General features: G+C 37.8%; 1 protein-coding gene across 1 annotated transcript; it reads right to left on the bottom strand.

The window, feature by feature from the left end:
- Positions 1–17517: 17517 nt before the first annotated feature.
- Or14j5c (olfactory receptor family 14 subfamily J member 5C) lies at positions 17518–18487 on the bottom strand (the record flags this gene model as incomplete). The annotated part of the gene is given in 1 exon segment (NM_001000889.1): positions 17518–18487. A coding segment is annotated over 1 exon segment (970 nt), but the record flags the coding sequence as incomplete, so codon positions are not given.
- Positions 18488–18608: the final 121 nt, after the last annotated feature.

The raw sequence follows: 18608 nt of genomic DNA on the forward strand, positions 1-18608 counted from the left end.
ATATGTTAGATATGTAAGGTTAAGAATAAAAAGATATTTTCTAGAGAATATATATTACAAACCTATAGCATAGCAAGTTGTGACATGATACTTTAAACCTATTTCATTAAATTTACTTATGTTTTTTTGTGTCAGTAAAAAATATATAATTATACTCTAGTAATATAGACCTAATTCTTCCTAACTCCTCCAGTTTCTTGCCACACTATTAAACATATGAACCTATCAGCATTTGTAACATGGGTTTTGCAAACATGTTTATAGCTTTATGTTATATGCTTATGTAATAAGCATAAAGCATAATTACAGTTGCTGCTTACTCAATTCACCAAACGGATCATAATTTTAATATTTATCACTTATTTCTATGGGTTCATGTTACTTTCTATCTTTCCATATACAAAATTTAAGGAATAGCACAAACAAGTATGCCATTTCTATGCATATTTATATAAAGTAATTACTTTAGTTCTCTTGGGTGCCAAGTATTCAATGTAATTCAATATACAAATAAGTCTTAGCTATTTAACTTGTATCACTAATTTTCACTTTTGTATTAATTTTCACCTACTAATAATTCATTTTTATAATAATCCAGGTACTCAGAAAGCAGAGGCAGGAAGACCTCTGTGATGTTTTTGGGTCAGCATGGTTTATATAGTAATAATGATAACTGCTAAAAGTCTTAAAATTTTTCTTGCTGATTCTGAGGATTAAAAGCCTCTGGCTTAGGCAATTAACACCTGTAGTCTAACAGAGGGGGATTAAGTAATGCAGCCTTTGTTCTATCTCCACAGGAAATGCAGGGTTCTATCTTTCAGTCTGTTAGTTAAAGTCCCAAGGAAGAAAAAAGGACACTTTGAAAAGTGAATTTACCATTTATTTCTGAGTTGTAAAAAGTTTCCTATGAAAACTCTCTAAGAGAAAAAGGGAAAAGCACAATGAATCCTGATGATGATCTCTTCTCTCTGTTTTCAGCACTTATACATCTTTCAGAATACGTGATCAAGTGGTAAAAAGTTCACAAAACTTTATAAATTAATTAAATTAAAATCATAAATTGAATAAGTAGTTTAAAACAGAGAATGTTCACATGCATATCTATTAGGAATAATTATCTGGCTAAACATTTACCACTTGTCAAGCGCTACAGGTTAATGGAGAGTTAAAACCCACAACTAAGTTATTAGTGAAGATTTTATATAAAAAAAACCCAGTAAATATTTTATCTTCTGCCCTAGCACCTATAATAAATAATAGTTCCCTTTTAATGAATGTAATGGAAATGGCATATGGAGGAGGGGGATGAGAGGGAGAGGGAGAGAGAGGGCGAGAGAGGGAGAGACAGAAACAAAGACAGATGGAGAAACAGAGAGAAGTGGGGTATCTAATAGAGTTTGAGCTATCCTAAGGTGGTTTAGAGATTTCTAGAAAAAGAAATCTCTGAGTTGTAAAATAATGGTCGTAGATACCAGAGGCTGAAGGCATACAAGTTTTTTTTTAATATCTAAGTAGGAACATATCAAAATATCTTGAGATAACATTTTAAAATTAAGAGAGTTGTGGATGAGATTATAGAACGTACATGTAATTCAAGGTGAATGACAGAGACCATGCAGTACTGACAATTTTTAGGCTCTGACAGATCAGATCAAAACAAACAAATAAATTGAGTGTAAATACCATGTATGAAAAAATAATTTTATAAGGCAGAGGATGCAAAACAGATTAGACTTTCCTTAACACAATAAAAATCCTGGCAATTTGAGGTAGAAAAATTGTGAAAGTCCTCCCACATTTAATAATTACAAGTAGAGAAATATACTTAAGTAAGCTAATACTGACTTATCACCTGTTTTCTCACTTGTGTTATACTATTCAGCTATTAAAAATAAAATGATATCATGAATTTTGCAGGCAAATGAATGTAAGAAGAAAATATAATCCTGAGTGAGGTAACTGAGACACAAAAGAGTTCATGCATGCTATGTATTTACTTTACATGGACATTACTCATAAAGTATAGGTTAACTACACTATGATCAAAAGAATCGCACCACCACCCCACAAAAAAACCAAAAAACCAGAATTTTCCTAAGAAGGTAAGTAAAAAGATATTGGCAATAGAGGGAGGGAGGGAACTGAGTGGAGAGGAAATTGGTAGGGGAGCAGGATGAGATGAGTATCAGACATAGAGAAAGCAAGAGAGAGAGAATGAAAATCAGCAGTAAGGGCCAATCACCAGGATGTGCCAGACACCAAGGATCAGGGAGGCTTCTGTTGGCTTAGTGAGGTAAATCTAGCTAAGACTCCTAGAGATGAAGGAGATGGATCCTGAAGTAGCCAATTCATGTAGACAGGAAGGACTCCCATTGGGGGGGATAAAGACAGCAACCGACCCACAGAACCTGTGTCCTGTCTACAAGATATGCAGGGATGGAGAAAATTCCCACCCAATGAATGACCCAAATTGAGACCAATTCCACAGCCAAGAATCAATCAATGCCAGTGTGGTTTGTCGAATATGCTTGGCTTAGGGAGTGGCAATGTTAGGTGGTGTTGCTTCATTGGAGTAGTTGTGGCCTTGTTGGAATATGCGTGACCATGTTGTAGGAAGTGTGTTACTATGGTGGTGGGCTTGGAAACCTTCTTCCTAGCTTCCTGGAAGTCAGTCTACTGAACAAAAGGTAGAACTTTCAGCTCTTCCAGTGTCATGTCTGTCTGGGTGCTGCCACGCTTCCAGCAATGATGATAATGGACTGAACCTCTGAACCTGTGAGCCAGCTTCATTTAAATGTCAGTTACAAGAGGAGTCATGGTCAGGGAATGTCTCCACAGTAATCAAACCCTAAGATAGAAATTAGTTGGTGGAATGGGGTATTGCTGTGATAGACCTGACTAAGCTTTTGATTGGAGGAATGTGGATGGGAAGCCTTGGTAAAGTAGCACAATGCTTCAATTGGGGCTAATGGGACATAGTAGTAGAAGCATGGAAGACAGCTTTCCTGAGTCACTTTTGAACTGAGGATCTAGCTCAAGAGGTTTCAGAGAAGAAAACTTTAGTATGTGGCCTAGGGGTGTTGTGATTATTTTCAAGAATGTGGCTGTGGTTTCCTATTGTCTGAAGAGGCTATCTGAGGCTAAGGTGAAGACATTTAGATTAATTGTTCTGAGAAAGAAAGTCTCATAACAGCCTGGTATAACTATTGTGTGATTACTCATGATCACTTTTATAAGGATCATTTTTATGAAAAGTAGCAAGCATAGAAAGGAAAAAATAGAAAATGTACAGTTCAGATAGTAAAGGAGCACCAGGAAGAATGAAGCTTAATCTTGTTTTTGAGAAAATTAAATAGAATTAGGGGAGTGGTGACCTTGGAGCAAGAACCCACACAGCTAAATATATGCTTTTTCAGGATAGTTATATCTAAGCCTAATTATGACCTGGTTATTGTTTTCATTTGAACTTTTAATATGGAATGAATTATAATCTAGAAATGGGAGACATACCTGTGATCCAGTTCTTAAGGCAGGAAGACAGGGTTTTTATCCAGATCTTGAGGAATATTGGCCATGAAAATTTTAGGTCAGGCATGGTGGTACATACTTTTAATCCCAGTACACAGAGAAGGAGATCTCCAAGTTCTTGGCCAGTTTGGAGCATCATGTGTTCCGTATAAAGAAAAGCTTAGGTGCTTATGTGGTGGTTCATGCCTTTAACCCCAGAATCAGAAGACAGAGACATGCAGATCTCTAAGTTCAAGTTTACTCTATAGAGCAAGGTCCATGTCAGCCAAGCTTAGGCAGTGAAACAGTTAGCAAACAGAAAGTTGGTGATAATGTAATAGAACATGGGGGCATATTCCAGCTTCAGCAAGCAGCAGAACTTGTCATCTTCAGCTGTGTGGATCTGGCTTTGGGGTCAAAAATAGAATTATGTGGGACAATTATTGAAGTGTAACTGGAGCTAAGAAATTAGTGGTTATTAAGGAGAGACACACATCATTGAGGTGAAATCTTTTGGGAAGGGTTTTCTGAGAGTACATACAAAGAAAGCTGTGTTCTAGAGATAGCCTCATGTACCAGCTGGACTTGGTAATGCGTAAGGATCTCCCAGGTTGTACTGCTTTTGATGGTCTGAAGGGATCAGGGAGAGCAGTTGAGGCTTGGTTGGGAAGCCTCAGCTGCAGTTGACTTCCCATGGCTGAACAAGTCATGCAAAACAATTGATTAGCACCATGAAGGGAGCCTAGGAGAGGCTACTGGTGAAACCTGGTTGAACCAGAAGACCCCAGAATATTAGAGATGCCAGTACCATGGGATGATCACCAAGAACACAGAATTTAGTCAAGTGGAGTCAACCAGATCCTGGGTTTCTATAGAGAATTGAGCTGGAGAAGTAATCTAAGACCTTTGGACAAGCCCAGAAGTTCATGTTTGTATCTCAGATATTGGGACCAGAAGTGGAAACATTGAAGTTGCATTGGATACCCCAAAATGGTAGAGATGTCAGAAAGATTGGATACCTATCGAGGAAAAGTGTTAACAGCAAATGGAACTGTCCCAAGAGAATGAGGTTTGCTGCTGCTGATCTGCCAACAGCAGTCAAGAAGGATAAAAGAGTTCAAGATCTGAAGAGGACTTTGATATTGAACATTGAAAGTAGAGTTTGGAGTTTGTCCAGATGGTTTTCTGTCTTGCTTTGGTTCATTATTTCTTCACTATGATGTTTTGGAATGGTCATGTATATCCTGCAGGATGTTGGCGATATGTGATCTGCTTTTTTTCTTTTGATTCCCTAAAGGATTATAGTTTAAAGATTGCATGAATCTCATGAGGCTTTGAACTTTGCAATTTTATAGACTATGGGACATTTGATGTTGGACTAAATGTATTTTTCATCATGCTCTTGCTAGGTATGGTCATCATGGACTCATATATTTGAACAAGCCTCCGTTGGGGCCAGGGGGTGGAATATGGTGGTTTGAGTATGCTAGGGTGTGTCATTAATAGGAGGTGTTGCCTTGATGGAGTAGGTGTGGCCTTGTAGGATGTGTGTCACTGTATTGTGGCCTTGGGACCTTCCTCTTAGTTTTTTGGAATCAGTTTTCTTTTATCTTCCTCTGAATAAGATGTTGAACTGTCATCTTCTCCAGTACCATTCCTGCCTGGATGCTGCCATTCTTCTCACCCAATTAATAATGGAATAAAACTCTACACCTGTAGGCAAAATGTTGTTCCTTAAAAGAGTTGCTGTGGCCATTATGTCCCTTCACAACAATGAAGTCCTAAGTATGCCACCCTGATACTATTAATGACACTGTTAAGCTTGTAGACAGCATCCTAGCATAACTGTCCTCTGAAAGGCTTCACCTAACTGTTGACTAAACAGACGCAGAGATCCATAGCCAAACATTAGATGGAGCTCTGGGAGTCTTGTGAACGAATCAGTGAAAGAATTGAGGGACTTGGAGAGAATAGGGACTCCATTGGAAGACCAAGAGAATCAACTAACCTGGACCCTTGGGAGCTCTCAGAGACTGAACTACCAAGCTAAAATGGAACATGGATTAAACCTAGGCCCCCAGCACATAGGTAGCAGATGATCAGGTTTGTTTTCATTTGGGCTCCTCGAACCGGAACGGGATCCATCCCTGAATTTTTGCCTACCTGTCCATCCAGTTACCCTAAGTGGGCTTCCTTGTCTGCCCTCAGTGAGAGATGATGTGTCTAGTCTTGCAGTATCTGATGTGGGCAGGAGGGGCAGTGATGTTGGGGTTCCCCTTATTCACAGGAAAAGGGGGAAGAAATATGAAGAAGAGTTGTGAGAGGGAGTCAAGAAGGAGAGGGGAGAATATATTGGGTAGTAAACTGAGTTAATTAATTAACTTAAAATAGCATACCAGGCAGAAAGCTATAGAAAGATAATTACCTTGCAATTGGAACAATTATTGCAAGGTTAGGAGTGTATTTTCCTGCTCTAATATTTATTTTGATGAGTACACTTGTGAGGAATGTACAGTACAAGGTCCTTTCAAGGTACCTTCACTAAAACTTTAGCATCTTGAAAGGATTCCTGAAAGAATTCAGGCAAAATATTAAAGAAACTTATCCCAGAGAGAACAATGTACATGGACAGAAACATAGATAACTGCTAATCTCATTAAATATACTCTATATTCAAAATCATATAAAAAAGTAAAATTCAAGATTTTATCTGCATAGATAATTCTATTATTTGCTAGTGTTAGAGTCATAAGTGGGTGTCAAGAATAGGTTTAGGCAAATTATTAAGACCCTGTCTCACAGTAACAAGTATAACGATTGAGGATATAGTTCAGAGGTAGTGTGTTTCTCTAGCACATGCACATGTCTGTCTTCTAGTACCAGTTCTGCTACAGACACACACACACACACACATTCTCTCTCTCTCTCTCTCTCTCTCTCTCTCTCTCTCTCTCTCTCTCTCTCTGTCATGAATGTTGTGTAGGACCCATTTCCAAGGGATGACCCTATCATTATATAGTCTTTATAAATACCTAATGTGAGCTGAACTTAAATGCAGGGATTAGTGAAACCTAGAGCAATAAGAGTTGAGAAGGACAGAGCCAGACTGACTTGTGATAAGCAACAGAAAAAACAAAGCCCAACCACAGAGCTTCAATAGGCCATCCATCACTTTCCGCTTCTTGCAAATCTGGGTAGTTTATACCTGACCCCCCCTAGAGAATGCTGGGAACAAGTTATGGTTAGGTTGTTGCAAAGAAGAGGAAAAACTGGAAGACGTGGCAAAGGCTGTGTGGATAACAAACAGGACAAGGCAAAACAAAACAATAATATACTGTAGAAGCCAGATTGTCCTATGGTGCACTTCAAGGATTGCTCTATGGCCTTTATGCTTCTTCTTTCACAGCCAAAGCTCCCTCCCTAATAGGTCCTCTCTACTCTTTGTAAGTGCTTGATTTCCCCAAACTTACAGTGACTTCTGTCTAATTCTCAACTTCTCCTGAGAACAAAGTCCATGTCATTTGGAGTCTTCAACATTCAGGGCAACCAAATGAATGTTTTGAAAGCATGATGAAGCAGAATACAATCCCATTCAGACAAGTTGGTCTTCATGCCTGCAAGATCCTTTTTCTCTCCTTAAAGTGGGCATAAACTTCAGCATAGGTTCACCTGACATATTTCCTTGTGAGTTTCCTTTGCTGCCTATTTACAACATATGAGATAAACTCAAGTTATCTTGAATTTGTGGCTTTGGTCAAGTGGTCAACCACTATTTAAATATTTGTATTATTCACATATATATGAATATATATATATATTCTTCCAACATGTGGTGGAGATTTGGGTTGGGAAACATCCTTAAACACCAAGTCTAATTTACTTTTTGAAGCTATAAATCTTATATTCTGTTATATTCTGGCTTGTTAGGGCTGAGGTAAACATGAACAGAGGAGCAACTATTCACACCTCACTACGATTAATGACATGCTCATGGGTCTTAGTAGAGGGCTTAATCCATAAGAGCACTGGCTGCTCAACCACAGGGCCTACCTTTGATTTCTAACACCTCAGGGATGGCTCAAAACTATTGGCAACTCCAATCATGGGGGATCAAACACTTTCTGTTGGCCTACTCTGACATGAGGTAGGCAATTGGTATACACAGTGGGAAACCTTTTCCAGCTAAATTAAACTAAAATGAATTTTTAAAAATAAATGACATAAACATGAAGAAAAATCCTTTCCATACTAGGGAATCAAACATGCATGTCTTCTCACCATTTGCACATCTGGTGCTCTAGAAGACCAGAAGAATATGTCATATATCCTGGACCTAGAAATACAGGTAGTTTCATGCCAAAGTTGTGGATGCTAGGAACCAAACTTGGCTATGCAATGGGAAAAGTACTACTATCCCTCTAGCTTTTATATATCCCTTTTGAATGCAGAGGATGAAGATGTTCCATTACTCCTCACTTTCCTGTCATTTGAAGGTATGGCTTGAATAGAAGTTTGTTGAAGGATTCAGTAGATTTCTAGCCCTCTGGGGATGGACTTTCCCCATTGATTATTTTCATTATTAACAGAGTTCTCTTAATGTGAGTAAAGATAACAAAAGGTTTTGTTGAAACCAGTCAGACTTCAGTCAGATTAATGTAGAAAAATTTCCATAATTTGAAATATATTGTTCCTTTATGAAATCCTTTTGAGACAGGATATTTCTATATATCCATAGCTGTCACAGAATTCACTACATGGACTATGCTAGTCTCAAACTAAGAGATACTGGCCTATTGGCCTGCCACTGTCTCCCAGGTGCTAGGGTTACAGGAACACACCTCTAAGGCCAGCTGAGATGTATTTTTAAAATGACCTATCTTTTGAATTGGAGAATGAAAGGATAAAATAAGATTCACTAAGGAACCTTCACTGTTTTGATGAACAGTAATATTTCTTGGAATTCTACAATAATAATTTAAACAGGCAAATCAATTCATGTATTCTCACTTGCCACACCCACTCCAATGGAGTCTATGTGACATGAAGCTCTTGTGCTTTGTTTCTATTCAGAACAGAGGCATGTGCCTGAAATGGCTTGGCCTCCTGGAGGTCCCTGGCAGTCTCCCTACAAAAAGATGATGACTAGGGTCTATGCATGCAGTGGAGGTGCCTTCTGTGTTTTAACCTTGGTCATCTTAGCAACTTTAAGCCTGTCAACAATATCTGATTTTAAGAATATAGCAGTGTGGGAAGATGGTCATATACCTTTAGATGTCTTAGGAACTGAAAGTTCAGAGATGGAAACGTCTCACACCATCATGATCCTGATGAACTCAATGTCTGCGATGAATTCAACTGCTGCACCCATTAGTTCCCAGCAAATAGGAGAGAAATTAATTGCAGCTATTAAGGACATGACTGTTCCAGAAAAGTATTTTCCCCCTTTTGGGAATGTTTTGTTTAGCATGATTCAGAATAGTAGTGACTCTTTTAGAAAGATCATGGATAAGTTCCTACAAGTTGAACAAACTTATCAAGAGATATCTAGAAGGAAAAGAGAAGCTAACATTGAGCAAGAAATGAAAGAAATTATAGAATGGTTCCAAAAGTTTCCATATTATTCTGAGGGGCCATACATATAGAGTTTAAATTTTATGAAAACAAAGGTAAATGTTGAATGTATATCTGGTGCCCACAAGTCTGGCAGTATAACTGCAGTTTTCTAAACTATTGTTTGCAGCTGAGAATTGTTTCCTAGACTGTACGTTCAGCTTTCCTCCTTGCAAGGGACATTTGGTAGGGTGATGAATAAGAGCTGGATGATTGCCAATTATGATGTACCTGTTCTAACTGCTTAAATCTATGCTAAGAAGTAAAGCTTTTCACAGCAGCACACACCTCGAGTTTGTGTCTGTCTGTCACGCAGAATCCGTTCTCTACCTGAAATCCAAGCCTTGGTCCCTCTGCTGATACACTCCCCTGGGTGGTCTGCGGCACTCGCTATTTGGATTATTACTAAGATTTTTTAATCTCATGCAATTAAAAATATCTGACCTCATGTACACCTGTGCCATGGTGTAAATGTGCAGTGAAGAGGACAAGTTGTTCTCTATCTTTTTTTAAAAGATTTGTTTATTATATATAAGTATACTGCAGCTGTATTCAGACACACCAGAAAAGGGCATCAGATATCATTACAGATGATTATGAGCCATCATGTATTTGCTGGGATTTGAACTCAGGACCTCTGGAAGAACAGTCAGTGCTCTTAAGCACTGAGCCATCTCTCCAGTCCCTGTTGTCTTTTATATGCTTAATATATGTGGGATTATGATATGAATCCCAGGGAGTCATTCAGTCAAATGACCTCACTGACCTTTATTTGGTTTTTAAAACCATTTTTTATGTGCCGGTGTGGGTGTACATATGTTGAAATCTGAAAAGGGAAAAATCTATAGGAGTAATATAGGTGTCCAAGACATTAAACTAACATCATCAGGCTTAGCAACAACAAACTTTACTCACTGAGACAGTTCTCTGGCATTCATTTGTGGTTCTGAGAAACTGTTATGAACAAGTGTTTTTACCTCACAATAAACAAACATATTCCCCCAAAAAGATAGCAATATATCATTTTCATTGAAAACAGGATTTATTATTCAAATTGCCTTGTTTTCTACATCCTTAGATGACAGTGTTTACAATCTGAAAAGAAGATAATATTTTACTGAAGTAATGTTTTAAGTAATGACATGTGAGCATCAATGAGAAGACTCAGTGGGAATTGTTTGTCATGGGCAAAGCTGGCAACCTACCATTGATCATCATATAAAGATGTCCAAAGTAGACTCCACAAAGTTGTCTTCCGGTCCGCAGATATCTCTCATGGCACGAAAAACCCATAATCACATTACACACATACACACAATAGAATTTTTTTCCTTAAATATACCTCATTGCTGTTATATTACCTAGCTTTTATAGATAGTTCCCTTAGATGACAGGTCTTCAAAATGAACTCCTCTTACCCTAACCTCCACCACCAGCAAACATACCTTCTTGAACAAAAGAAAAGGCAACACAGTCAACAGACTCTCTGAAAATCCAGAGACAAAAAAGAAAGCCAGGAAGAAAACTCCTACCAACACAAGACAAACCCCAGATATTAGCACGTAGACCGATATTCACCTCAAACGCAGATGCCTATACACCAGCATAGGAACATAATAACAGCCAGAGAATTATGTCAGCAGCATAGCCAAGCTATCCTACCACAGCAGGTCCTGAATAGTCCAGCATAGCTGAAAGCAAAGAAAAAGACCTTAAAGTCAATGATATTAAGATGATTCGTAAATAGAAAATGAATAATTCCCTAATAAATAAATCCAGGATAATGAAATCAAACAATGAGAGAAAAACCAAAACCAAAAAAAAAAAAAAAAAAAAAACCAAAAAGGTAAAGAGTTAAAAGGAACACGTGAAATTGTTCAAGGTCTAAACATGGAAATAGAAGAAATAAAGAAAGCAGAGATTCGCAGAATCCTGGAAATGAAAACTTTAGGACTGCAACAGAGAACTACAGAAACACAGTTCATCCACATTGTGGAGATGGAAGAAACTCAGGAATTGAGGACTTACTAGAAGAAATGGATACACCAGTCAAATAAACTGTTAAATCTCAAAACTTCCTGGCACAAAAAAAATCCCGGAACTCTGGGACAAAAACTACAAATAAAAGGAGTAGAGAAAAGAGAAAAATATCAGGCCAAATGTGTAGAAAATATTTTCACTAAATTCATATAAGGAAATTTTCCTTACCTAAATAAGATCCTTATGAAATTAAAAGATGCATACAAAATACTAGAGGGATTGCTCCAAAAACCTAAGTCCCATTGCCATGTAATAATCAAAATACTAAACGTTCAGAACAAAGAAAGAATATGAAAAGCTGAAATGGAAAAATGAAGCAAAGAAACCCAATAACATATGAGTGCAGACCTATTAGAATTACACGTCTTCTCAATACTCTAAAAGCCAGCAGGGCTTGGACACGTGTGCTACAGACCCTAAGGCCCAACAGATAACAGCCAAAATGACTATACCCAGAAATGTTTCAATCACCATAAATGGAGAAATAAAATATTCCATAATAAAGTAGTCATATTTAAACAATATCTGTCTATAAACACAGCCCTATAAAAGGTGCTAGAAAGAAAAATTCTAACCCGAGGAGGTTACACACATGAAACATAGGAAATAAGTAATCTCACATTATCAACAAAACCAAAAGAAAGACACACACACACACACACACACACACACACACAACCAACACCAACATCAACAACAAAATACTTGCAGTTAAAAATCACTGCTCATTGATATCTCTCAATATCAGTGACCTCAGTTCACCAATAAATAGGTATAGCTGAACAGAAGGGATGCTAAAACAGAATCCATTCTTCCACTGCATACAAGAAATACAGTTCAACATCAAGGATACATATTTCCTAAAGGTGAATATTCTAAGCAAATGGACTTAACAATAAGGATGGTGTAGCCATTTTAATATCTAACAAACTAGATTTCAGAGAAGAATTAATCAAAAGAGATGGGGAAGGATTCTATTCAAAATAAAAGTTTACCAATGCTATTTCAATTATTAAAATCTATGACCTAAACATAATAGCTCCCACCTTTGTAAAAGAAACACTTCTACCACACATTGGTCCTCACAAAGTAAGTCAGAGACTTCAGTCTCTCTCTCACCAATAAACAGTTCCTCTATACAAAAACTAATCAGAGAAATGCTCCAGCTCATTAACATTAAAAGCAAGCGAACCCTGTACTCAGCAATATATGGAACTTTCTCCTAATTTGATAGCATACTTGAATACAGTGCAAGTTTAAAAACAATCCTGAGTAAAGGCCTGCATGGCATTGGAATAGAAGGAGACATATTGATCAGCAGAACTGAATTGAAGACCCAGTCATAATCCTATCCACATGACTGGCAGCAATATTCATTTACAAAGAAAGGATTTATTTTTTTACTTTAAAACTAATATCATAAGAAACCTTTAAAAAGCACGAATCTAAACTTTTATAAAAAAAATCAGTCATATTTAATTTAAATCTTCAGAATACACATCTATGATCAATAATTCTTATTAAAACATATCCGGAAACTAAGGGCAAAACTAGGTATAAGAAATCAGTCACACCAGTCTCATTGCCAATACAGAGATTTTTCTTGAACCCTGAGTTTAAAAAGCCCTTGCCTTTCATATAAAATCAATATCAGAGCCAGTACTAGAAACATCTTAACCTAGCTTCACTAACAATTGTATTTCTCCAAATGCTTTTTTCTAAGGGTCATACTCATTGATGACAATTTTATATCTCTAAGTTCTTTTCGAGGGTGATGGCTGAATCATTAATCTGCTCCAGCTACAATGCTTGAAAGAGATCAACTATTATGATTCAAAGTGCCATTGATGCTGCCCAGTGAGGGATGGGAAATCCCCTTAAAATTTTCATACACTTCTTAGATTAAGAAAGATAAGAGGGGGCTGGAGAGATGGCTCAGCATTTAAGAGCACTGACTGCTCTTCCAGAGTCCTGAGTTCAAATCCCATCAACCACATGCCCTCTTCTGGTGTGTCTGAAGACAGCTATAGTGTACTTATGCATAATAAATAAATAAATCTTTAAAAACAGAAAGAAAGATAAGAGGGCAACAGGCAGAGCAAATCTCTGTAAAAGCCTTAAGTGTTCACTACACATGGTCCTTGGGGACATGCCTCACCGAGATGGAGGCATCAAGATCTGGATCAAAAAAGCCTGTGTCTCTCTGCCTTAAGATCTGGATCACATTTCTGGATTATAATTCATTCCAGACTTAAAGTCCATATTCAAAACAATAACCAGGTCATAATAAGGCTCAGATACAACTATCCATTCTTCAACTGAAAGAGCATATATTTAGCTGTGTGGGTTCTTGCTCCAAGGTCACCACTCCCCTAATTCTATTTAATTTTCTCAAAAACAGAATTAAGCTTCATTCTTTCTGGTGCCCCTTTACTATCTGAACTGTACATTTTGTAGTTTTTCCTTTCTATGCTTGCTACTTTTCATTAAAATGATCCTTATAAAAGTGAACATGAGTAATCACAAAATAGTAGTTATTCCAGGCTGTTTTGAGACTTTCTTTCTCAAAGCAATTAATCTAAATGTCTTCACCTCAGATAGCCTCAGATAGCCTCTTCAGACAATAGGAAACCACAGCCACATTCTTGAAAATAATCACAACACCCATAGGCCACATACTAAAGTTTTCTTCTCTGAAACCTCTTGAGCTAGGTCCTCAGTTCAAAAGTGACTCAGGAAAGCTGACTTCCATGCTTCTACTACTATGTCCAATTAGCCCCATTTGAAGCATTGTGCTACTTTACCAAGGCTTCCCATCCACATTCCTCCAATCAAAAGCTTAGTCAGGCCTATCACAGCAGTACCCCATTCCTCCTCCTAATTTCTTTCTTTCTTTCTTTCTTTCTTTCTTTCTTTCTTTCTTTCTTTCTTTCTTTCTTTTTTTTTTTTTTTTTGATGTAACAGCAAGAGGTAGCTTTATTAACGAGATCCCGGGTCTTAGCAGGATCCCGGGTCGACACGTATCTCACACAGGAGACAGAGGAATCGACCCCGAGCTTCCAAACTCGGGGGTTTATATAGGGAAGGCTAGGGGGGTTGGTGCGGTTACACACACTTGGCTAATTTCTGGCGCGGCTATAAGTGATTGGCTCATTTAAACATGGCAGTGAGATTACAGCACAGCAGGAGAGTACGTATTGACTAGAGCGTACAGGATCTTAGGAGCTAGGGGCGTATCAGGGTTTGAAGGACATCTGGTTAAGGTGTGACTCTAGTAAGCTGGGGGAGGTGCCCTTCTGCCAGATGGTTTGAGTCAGTCCTGATAACTCGGGCTGGTTCCTGCATTCCTTTTCTTTATCTTTATGGTCTGTTAGTCTTAGTGGCAGGGCAGGGCTGCCTGGACTTGCTTTTCACAGTGTTTAGTCCTGAGTCTGAATTTTCTTTTAACTTCATATTTTTAAACCTTAAATCTGTATAATTTTCCTTTCATCTTAGGGTTTCATTGCTGTGGAGACATTCCCTGACCATGTCTCCTCTTGTAACTGACATTTAAATGAAGCTGGCTCACAGGTTCAGAGGTTCAGTCCATTATCATCATTGCTGGAAGCATGGCAGCACCCGGACAGACATGACACTGGAAGAGCTGAAAGTTCTACCTTTTGTTCAGTAGACTGACTTCCAGGAAGCTAGGAAGAAGGTTTCCAAGCCCACCCCCATAGTAACACACTTCCTACAACATGGTCACGCATATTCCAACAAGGCCACAACTACTCCAATGAAGCAACACCACCTTACATTGCCACTCCCTAAGCCAAGCGTATTCGACAAACCACACTGGCATTGATTGATTCTTGGCTGTGGAATCGGTCTCAATTTGGGCCATTCATTGGGTGGGAATTTTCTCCATCCCTGCATATCTTGTAGACAGGACACAGGTTCTGTGGGTCGGTTGCTGTCTTTATCCCCCCCAATGGGAGTCCTTCTTGTCTACATGAATTGGCTACTTCAGGATCCATCTCCTTCATCTCTAGGAGTCTTAGCTAGATTTACCTCACTAAGCCAACAGAAGCCTCCCTGATCCTTGGTGTCTGGCACATCCTGGTGATTGGCCCTTACTGCTGATTTTCATTCTCTCTCTCTTGCTTTCTCTATGTCTGATACCCATCTCATCCTGCTCCCCTGCCAATCTCCTCTCCACTCAGTTCCCTCCCTCCCTCTATCGCCAATATCTTTTTACTTACCTTCTTAGGAAAATTCTGGTTTTTTTTTTTGGCTTTTATGTGGGGTGGTGGTGCAGTTCTTTTGATCACAGTGTAGTTAACCTATACTTTATGAGTAATGTCCATGTAAAGTAAATACATAACATGCATGAAATCTTTTGTGTCTCAGTTACCTCACTCAGGATTATATTTTCTTCTTACATTCATTTGCCTGCAAAATTCATGATATCTTCTTCTTAATAGCTGAATAGTATTCTACAACTTAGAAAACAAGTAATAAGTCAGTATTAGCTTACTTAAGTATATTTCTCTACTTGTAATTATTAGATGTGGGAGGACTTTCACAATTTTTCTACCTCAAATTTCCGGGATTCTTATTGTTTTAAGGAAAGTCTTATCTGTTTTGCATCTTTATGCCTTATAAAGTTATTCTTTCATATGCGATATTTACACTCAATTTATTTGTTTGTTTTGATCTCATCTGTCAGAGCCCAATCATTTTCAGTACTGCATGGTCTCTGTCATTCACCTTAAATTACAAATAAGTTCTATACTCTCATCCACAACTCTCAATTTTACAATATTATCTCAAGGTATTTTGATTTAAAAAAAAACTTGTATTTCTTCAGCTTCTGGTATCTATGACCATTATTTTACTACACAGAAATTTCTTTTTCTAGACATCTCTAAACCACCTTAGGATGGCTCAAACTCTATTAGATACCCCACTTCCCTTTGTTTCTCTATCTGTCTCTCCCCTCTCCCTCCCCCTCTCCCTCCCTCCCATCTCTCTGAGACACACACATAAACATGTGTATGTATGTGTATGATTCATATGCCATTTCCATTACATTCATTAAAAGGGAACTCTGACTTATTATAGGTGCTAGGACAGAAGATAAAATATTGACTGGATTTATCTATACAAAACTTCACTAATAACTTAGTTATGGGTTTTAACTCTCCATTAACCTGTAGAGCTGTGACAGGTGATGAATGCTTAGCCAGATAATTACTCCTAATAGATAAGCTTGAAAATGTTCTCTGTTGTAAACTCCCTATTTTATGATTTTAATTCATGTATAAACTTGTGATGAGCTTTTTACCATGTGATCATGTGTTCTGAAAGATGTATAAGTGCTGAAAACAGAGAGGAGAGATCATCATCAACATCACAAATCATTGTGCTTTTTCCTTTTGTTTTAGAGAGCTGTCATAGGAAACTTTTTACAACTAGAAATAAATGGTAAATTCATTTTTCTAAGTGTCCCTTTTTCTTCCTTGGGCCTTCAACTAAGAGGCTGAAAGTTAGAGCCCACGAATTCCTGTGGAGATAGAACAAAGTCTGCCTTACTAATCCCCCTCTGTTAAACTACAGGTGTTAATTGCTTAAACCAGAGGCTTGATCCCTCAGAATGAGCAAGAAAGTCTTTAAGACGTTTTAGCAGTTATCATTGTTACTATATAGACCAGGTTGGCCTAAAAACATCACAGAGGTCTTCCTGCCTCTGCCTTCTGAGTACTTGGATTATTTTAAATGTGACATTAATAGGTGAAAATTAATGGAAAAGTGAAAATTAATGATACAAGTTAAATAGCTGAGGCTTATTTGTATATTGAATTACATTGAATAATTGGCACCCAAGAGAACTATAGTAATTACTTTATATAAATATGCATAGAAATGGCATACTTGTTTGTGCTATTTCTTAAATTTTGTATATGGAAAGATAGCAAGTAACATGAACCCTTGAAATAGGTGAAAAATATTAAAATTATGATCCATTTGGTGAATTGAGTAACCAGTAACTATAATTATTCTTTATGCTTATTATTATTATATTCCTATAAAGTTGTTTGCAAAACCCATGTTACAATTGCTGATAAGTTCACACGTGTAATAGTGTGTCAAGAAACTGGAAGAGTTAGAAAGAATTGGGTCTACATTACTAGAGTATAATTATATTTTTTTTTACTAACAAAAAATAAGTAAATTTAATGAAATAAGTTTAAAGAATCATATTGTAACTTGCTATGCTATCGGTTTATAACACACATTTTCTAGAAAATACCTTTTTATTCTTAACATTACATATCTAACATATTCAACATATGAAAAACATTCTTTGTGCCCAGTGTCAGCAGTCACGAACAACAGAAGAAAAATAATTTTTCCCAATGAATTTCTCACTGAACAGTAACTTCTTTACAGCTCCCTTCAAGGATGCATTTCTTAGACTATAGATAACAGGGTTGAGGGTTGGGGGTAGTACAGTGTAAAAAATAGAGAGTATGAGGTCTAAAGCAGTTGGTGAGTCTGAGGTTGGCTTTAGATAGGCACAAATGCCTGTTGAGAGAAAAAATGAAACAACACAGATATGGGGCAGGCAGGTAGAGAAGACCTTAGATCGACCTTCTGCAGAGGGAATCCTGAGAACTGTAGAGAATATCTGGCCATAGGAGAAGGCAATGCCCACGAAGCAGGCAAAGGCTAATACAGTCACGAAAGTAGACACTTCCAGTACCCCAGAATAGTCATTAGAACAAGAGATCTTGAGCAACTGGGGGACATCACAGAAGAACTGGTGAATTATTTTGTCCCCACAGAATCTGATAGAGAGTGTACTTGCTGTGTATAATGTTCCTGTGAGGCTTCCACTTAGCCACACAGCTGCCACAGCCCAAGTGCACTTTCTGGAACTCATGATAACCTCATAGTGCAGTGGGAGGCAGATGGCCACATAGCGGTCATAAGACATTGCTGTGAGAATAGCCATCTCAGTCCAGGCAAAAGCTGTGAAGAAAAAAACCTGCATCATGCACTGGTCATATGAAATGTAGCCACTTCGTGCCAGGGAACTGTCAACATACTGAGGAACTGTGACAGAGAGAGATGAGAGGTCCAGAATGGAAAGGTGCCTCAGAAAGTAATACATTGGAGACTGGAGTTGTGGATCCAGTGTTGTGATGGTGATAATGATGAAGTTACCTGCTGAACCCAATAGGTACATCACCAAGAAGAGCAAAGCCTGTAAGACCTGCAGCTCATGGTTGTCAGTGAACCCCTTGAGGAGAAATCCACTCATTGTGGTTATGTTTCTGGCAGTCATGTTGAGAAAAATTCCTAATAACAGCTAGAAAGTAAAAACGTTTATGAAATACAATATATATATAATATGTAACATATAATATAGAATATAGAGTAACATATAACGTAGATCACACAGTGTA

This window comes from Rattus norvegicus, chromosome 20 (genome assembly GCF_021556685.1).
Source record: "Rattus norvegicus strain SHRSP/BbbUtx chromosome 20, alternate assembly SHRSP_T2T, whole genome shotgun sequence".
NCBI lineage: Eukaryota > Metazoa > Chordata > Mammalia > Rodentia > Muridae > Rattus > Rattus norvegicus.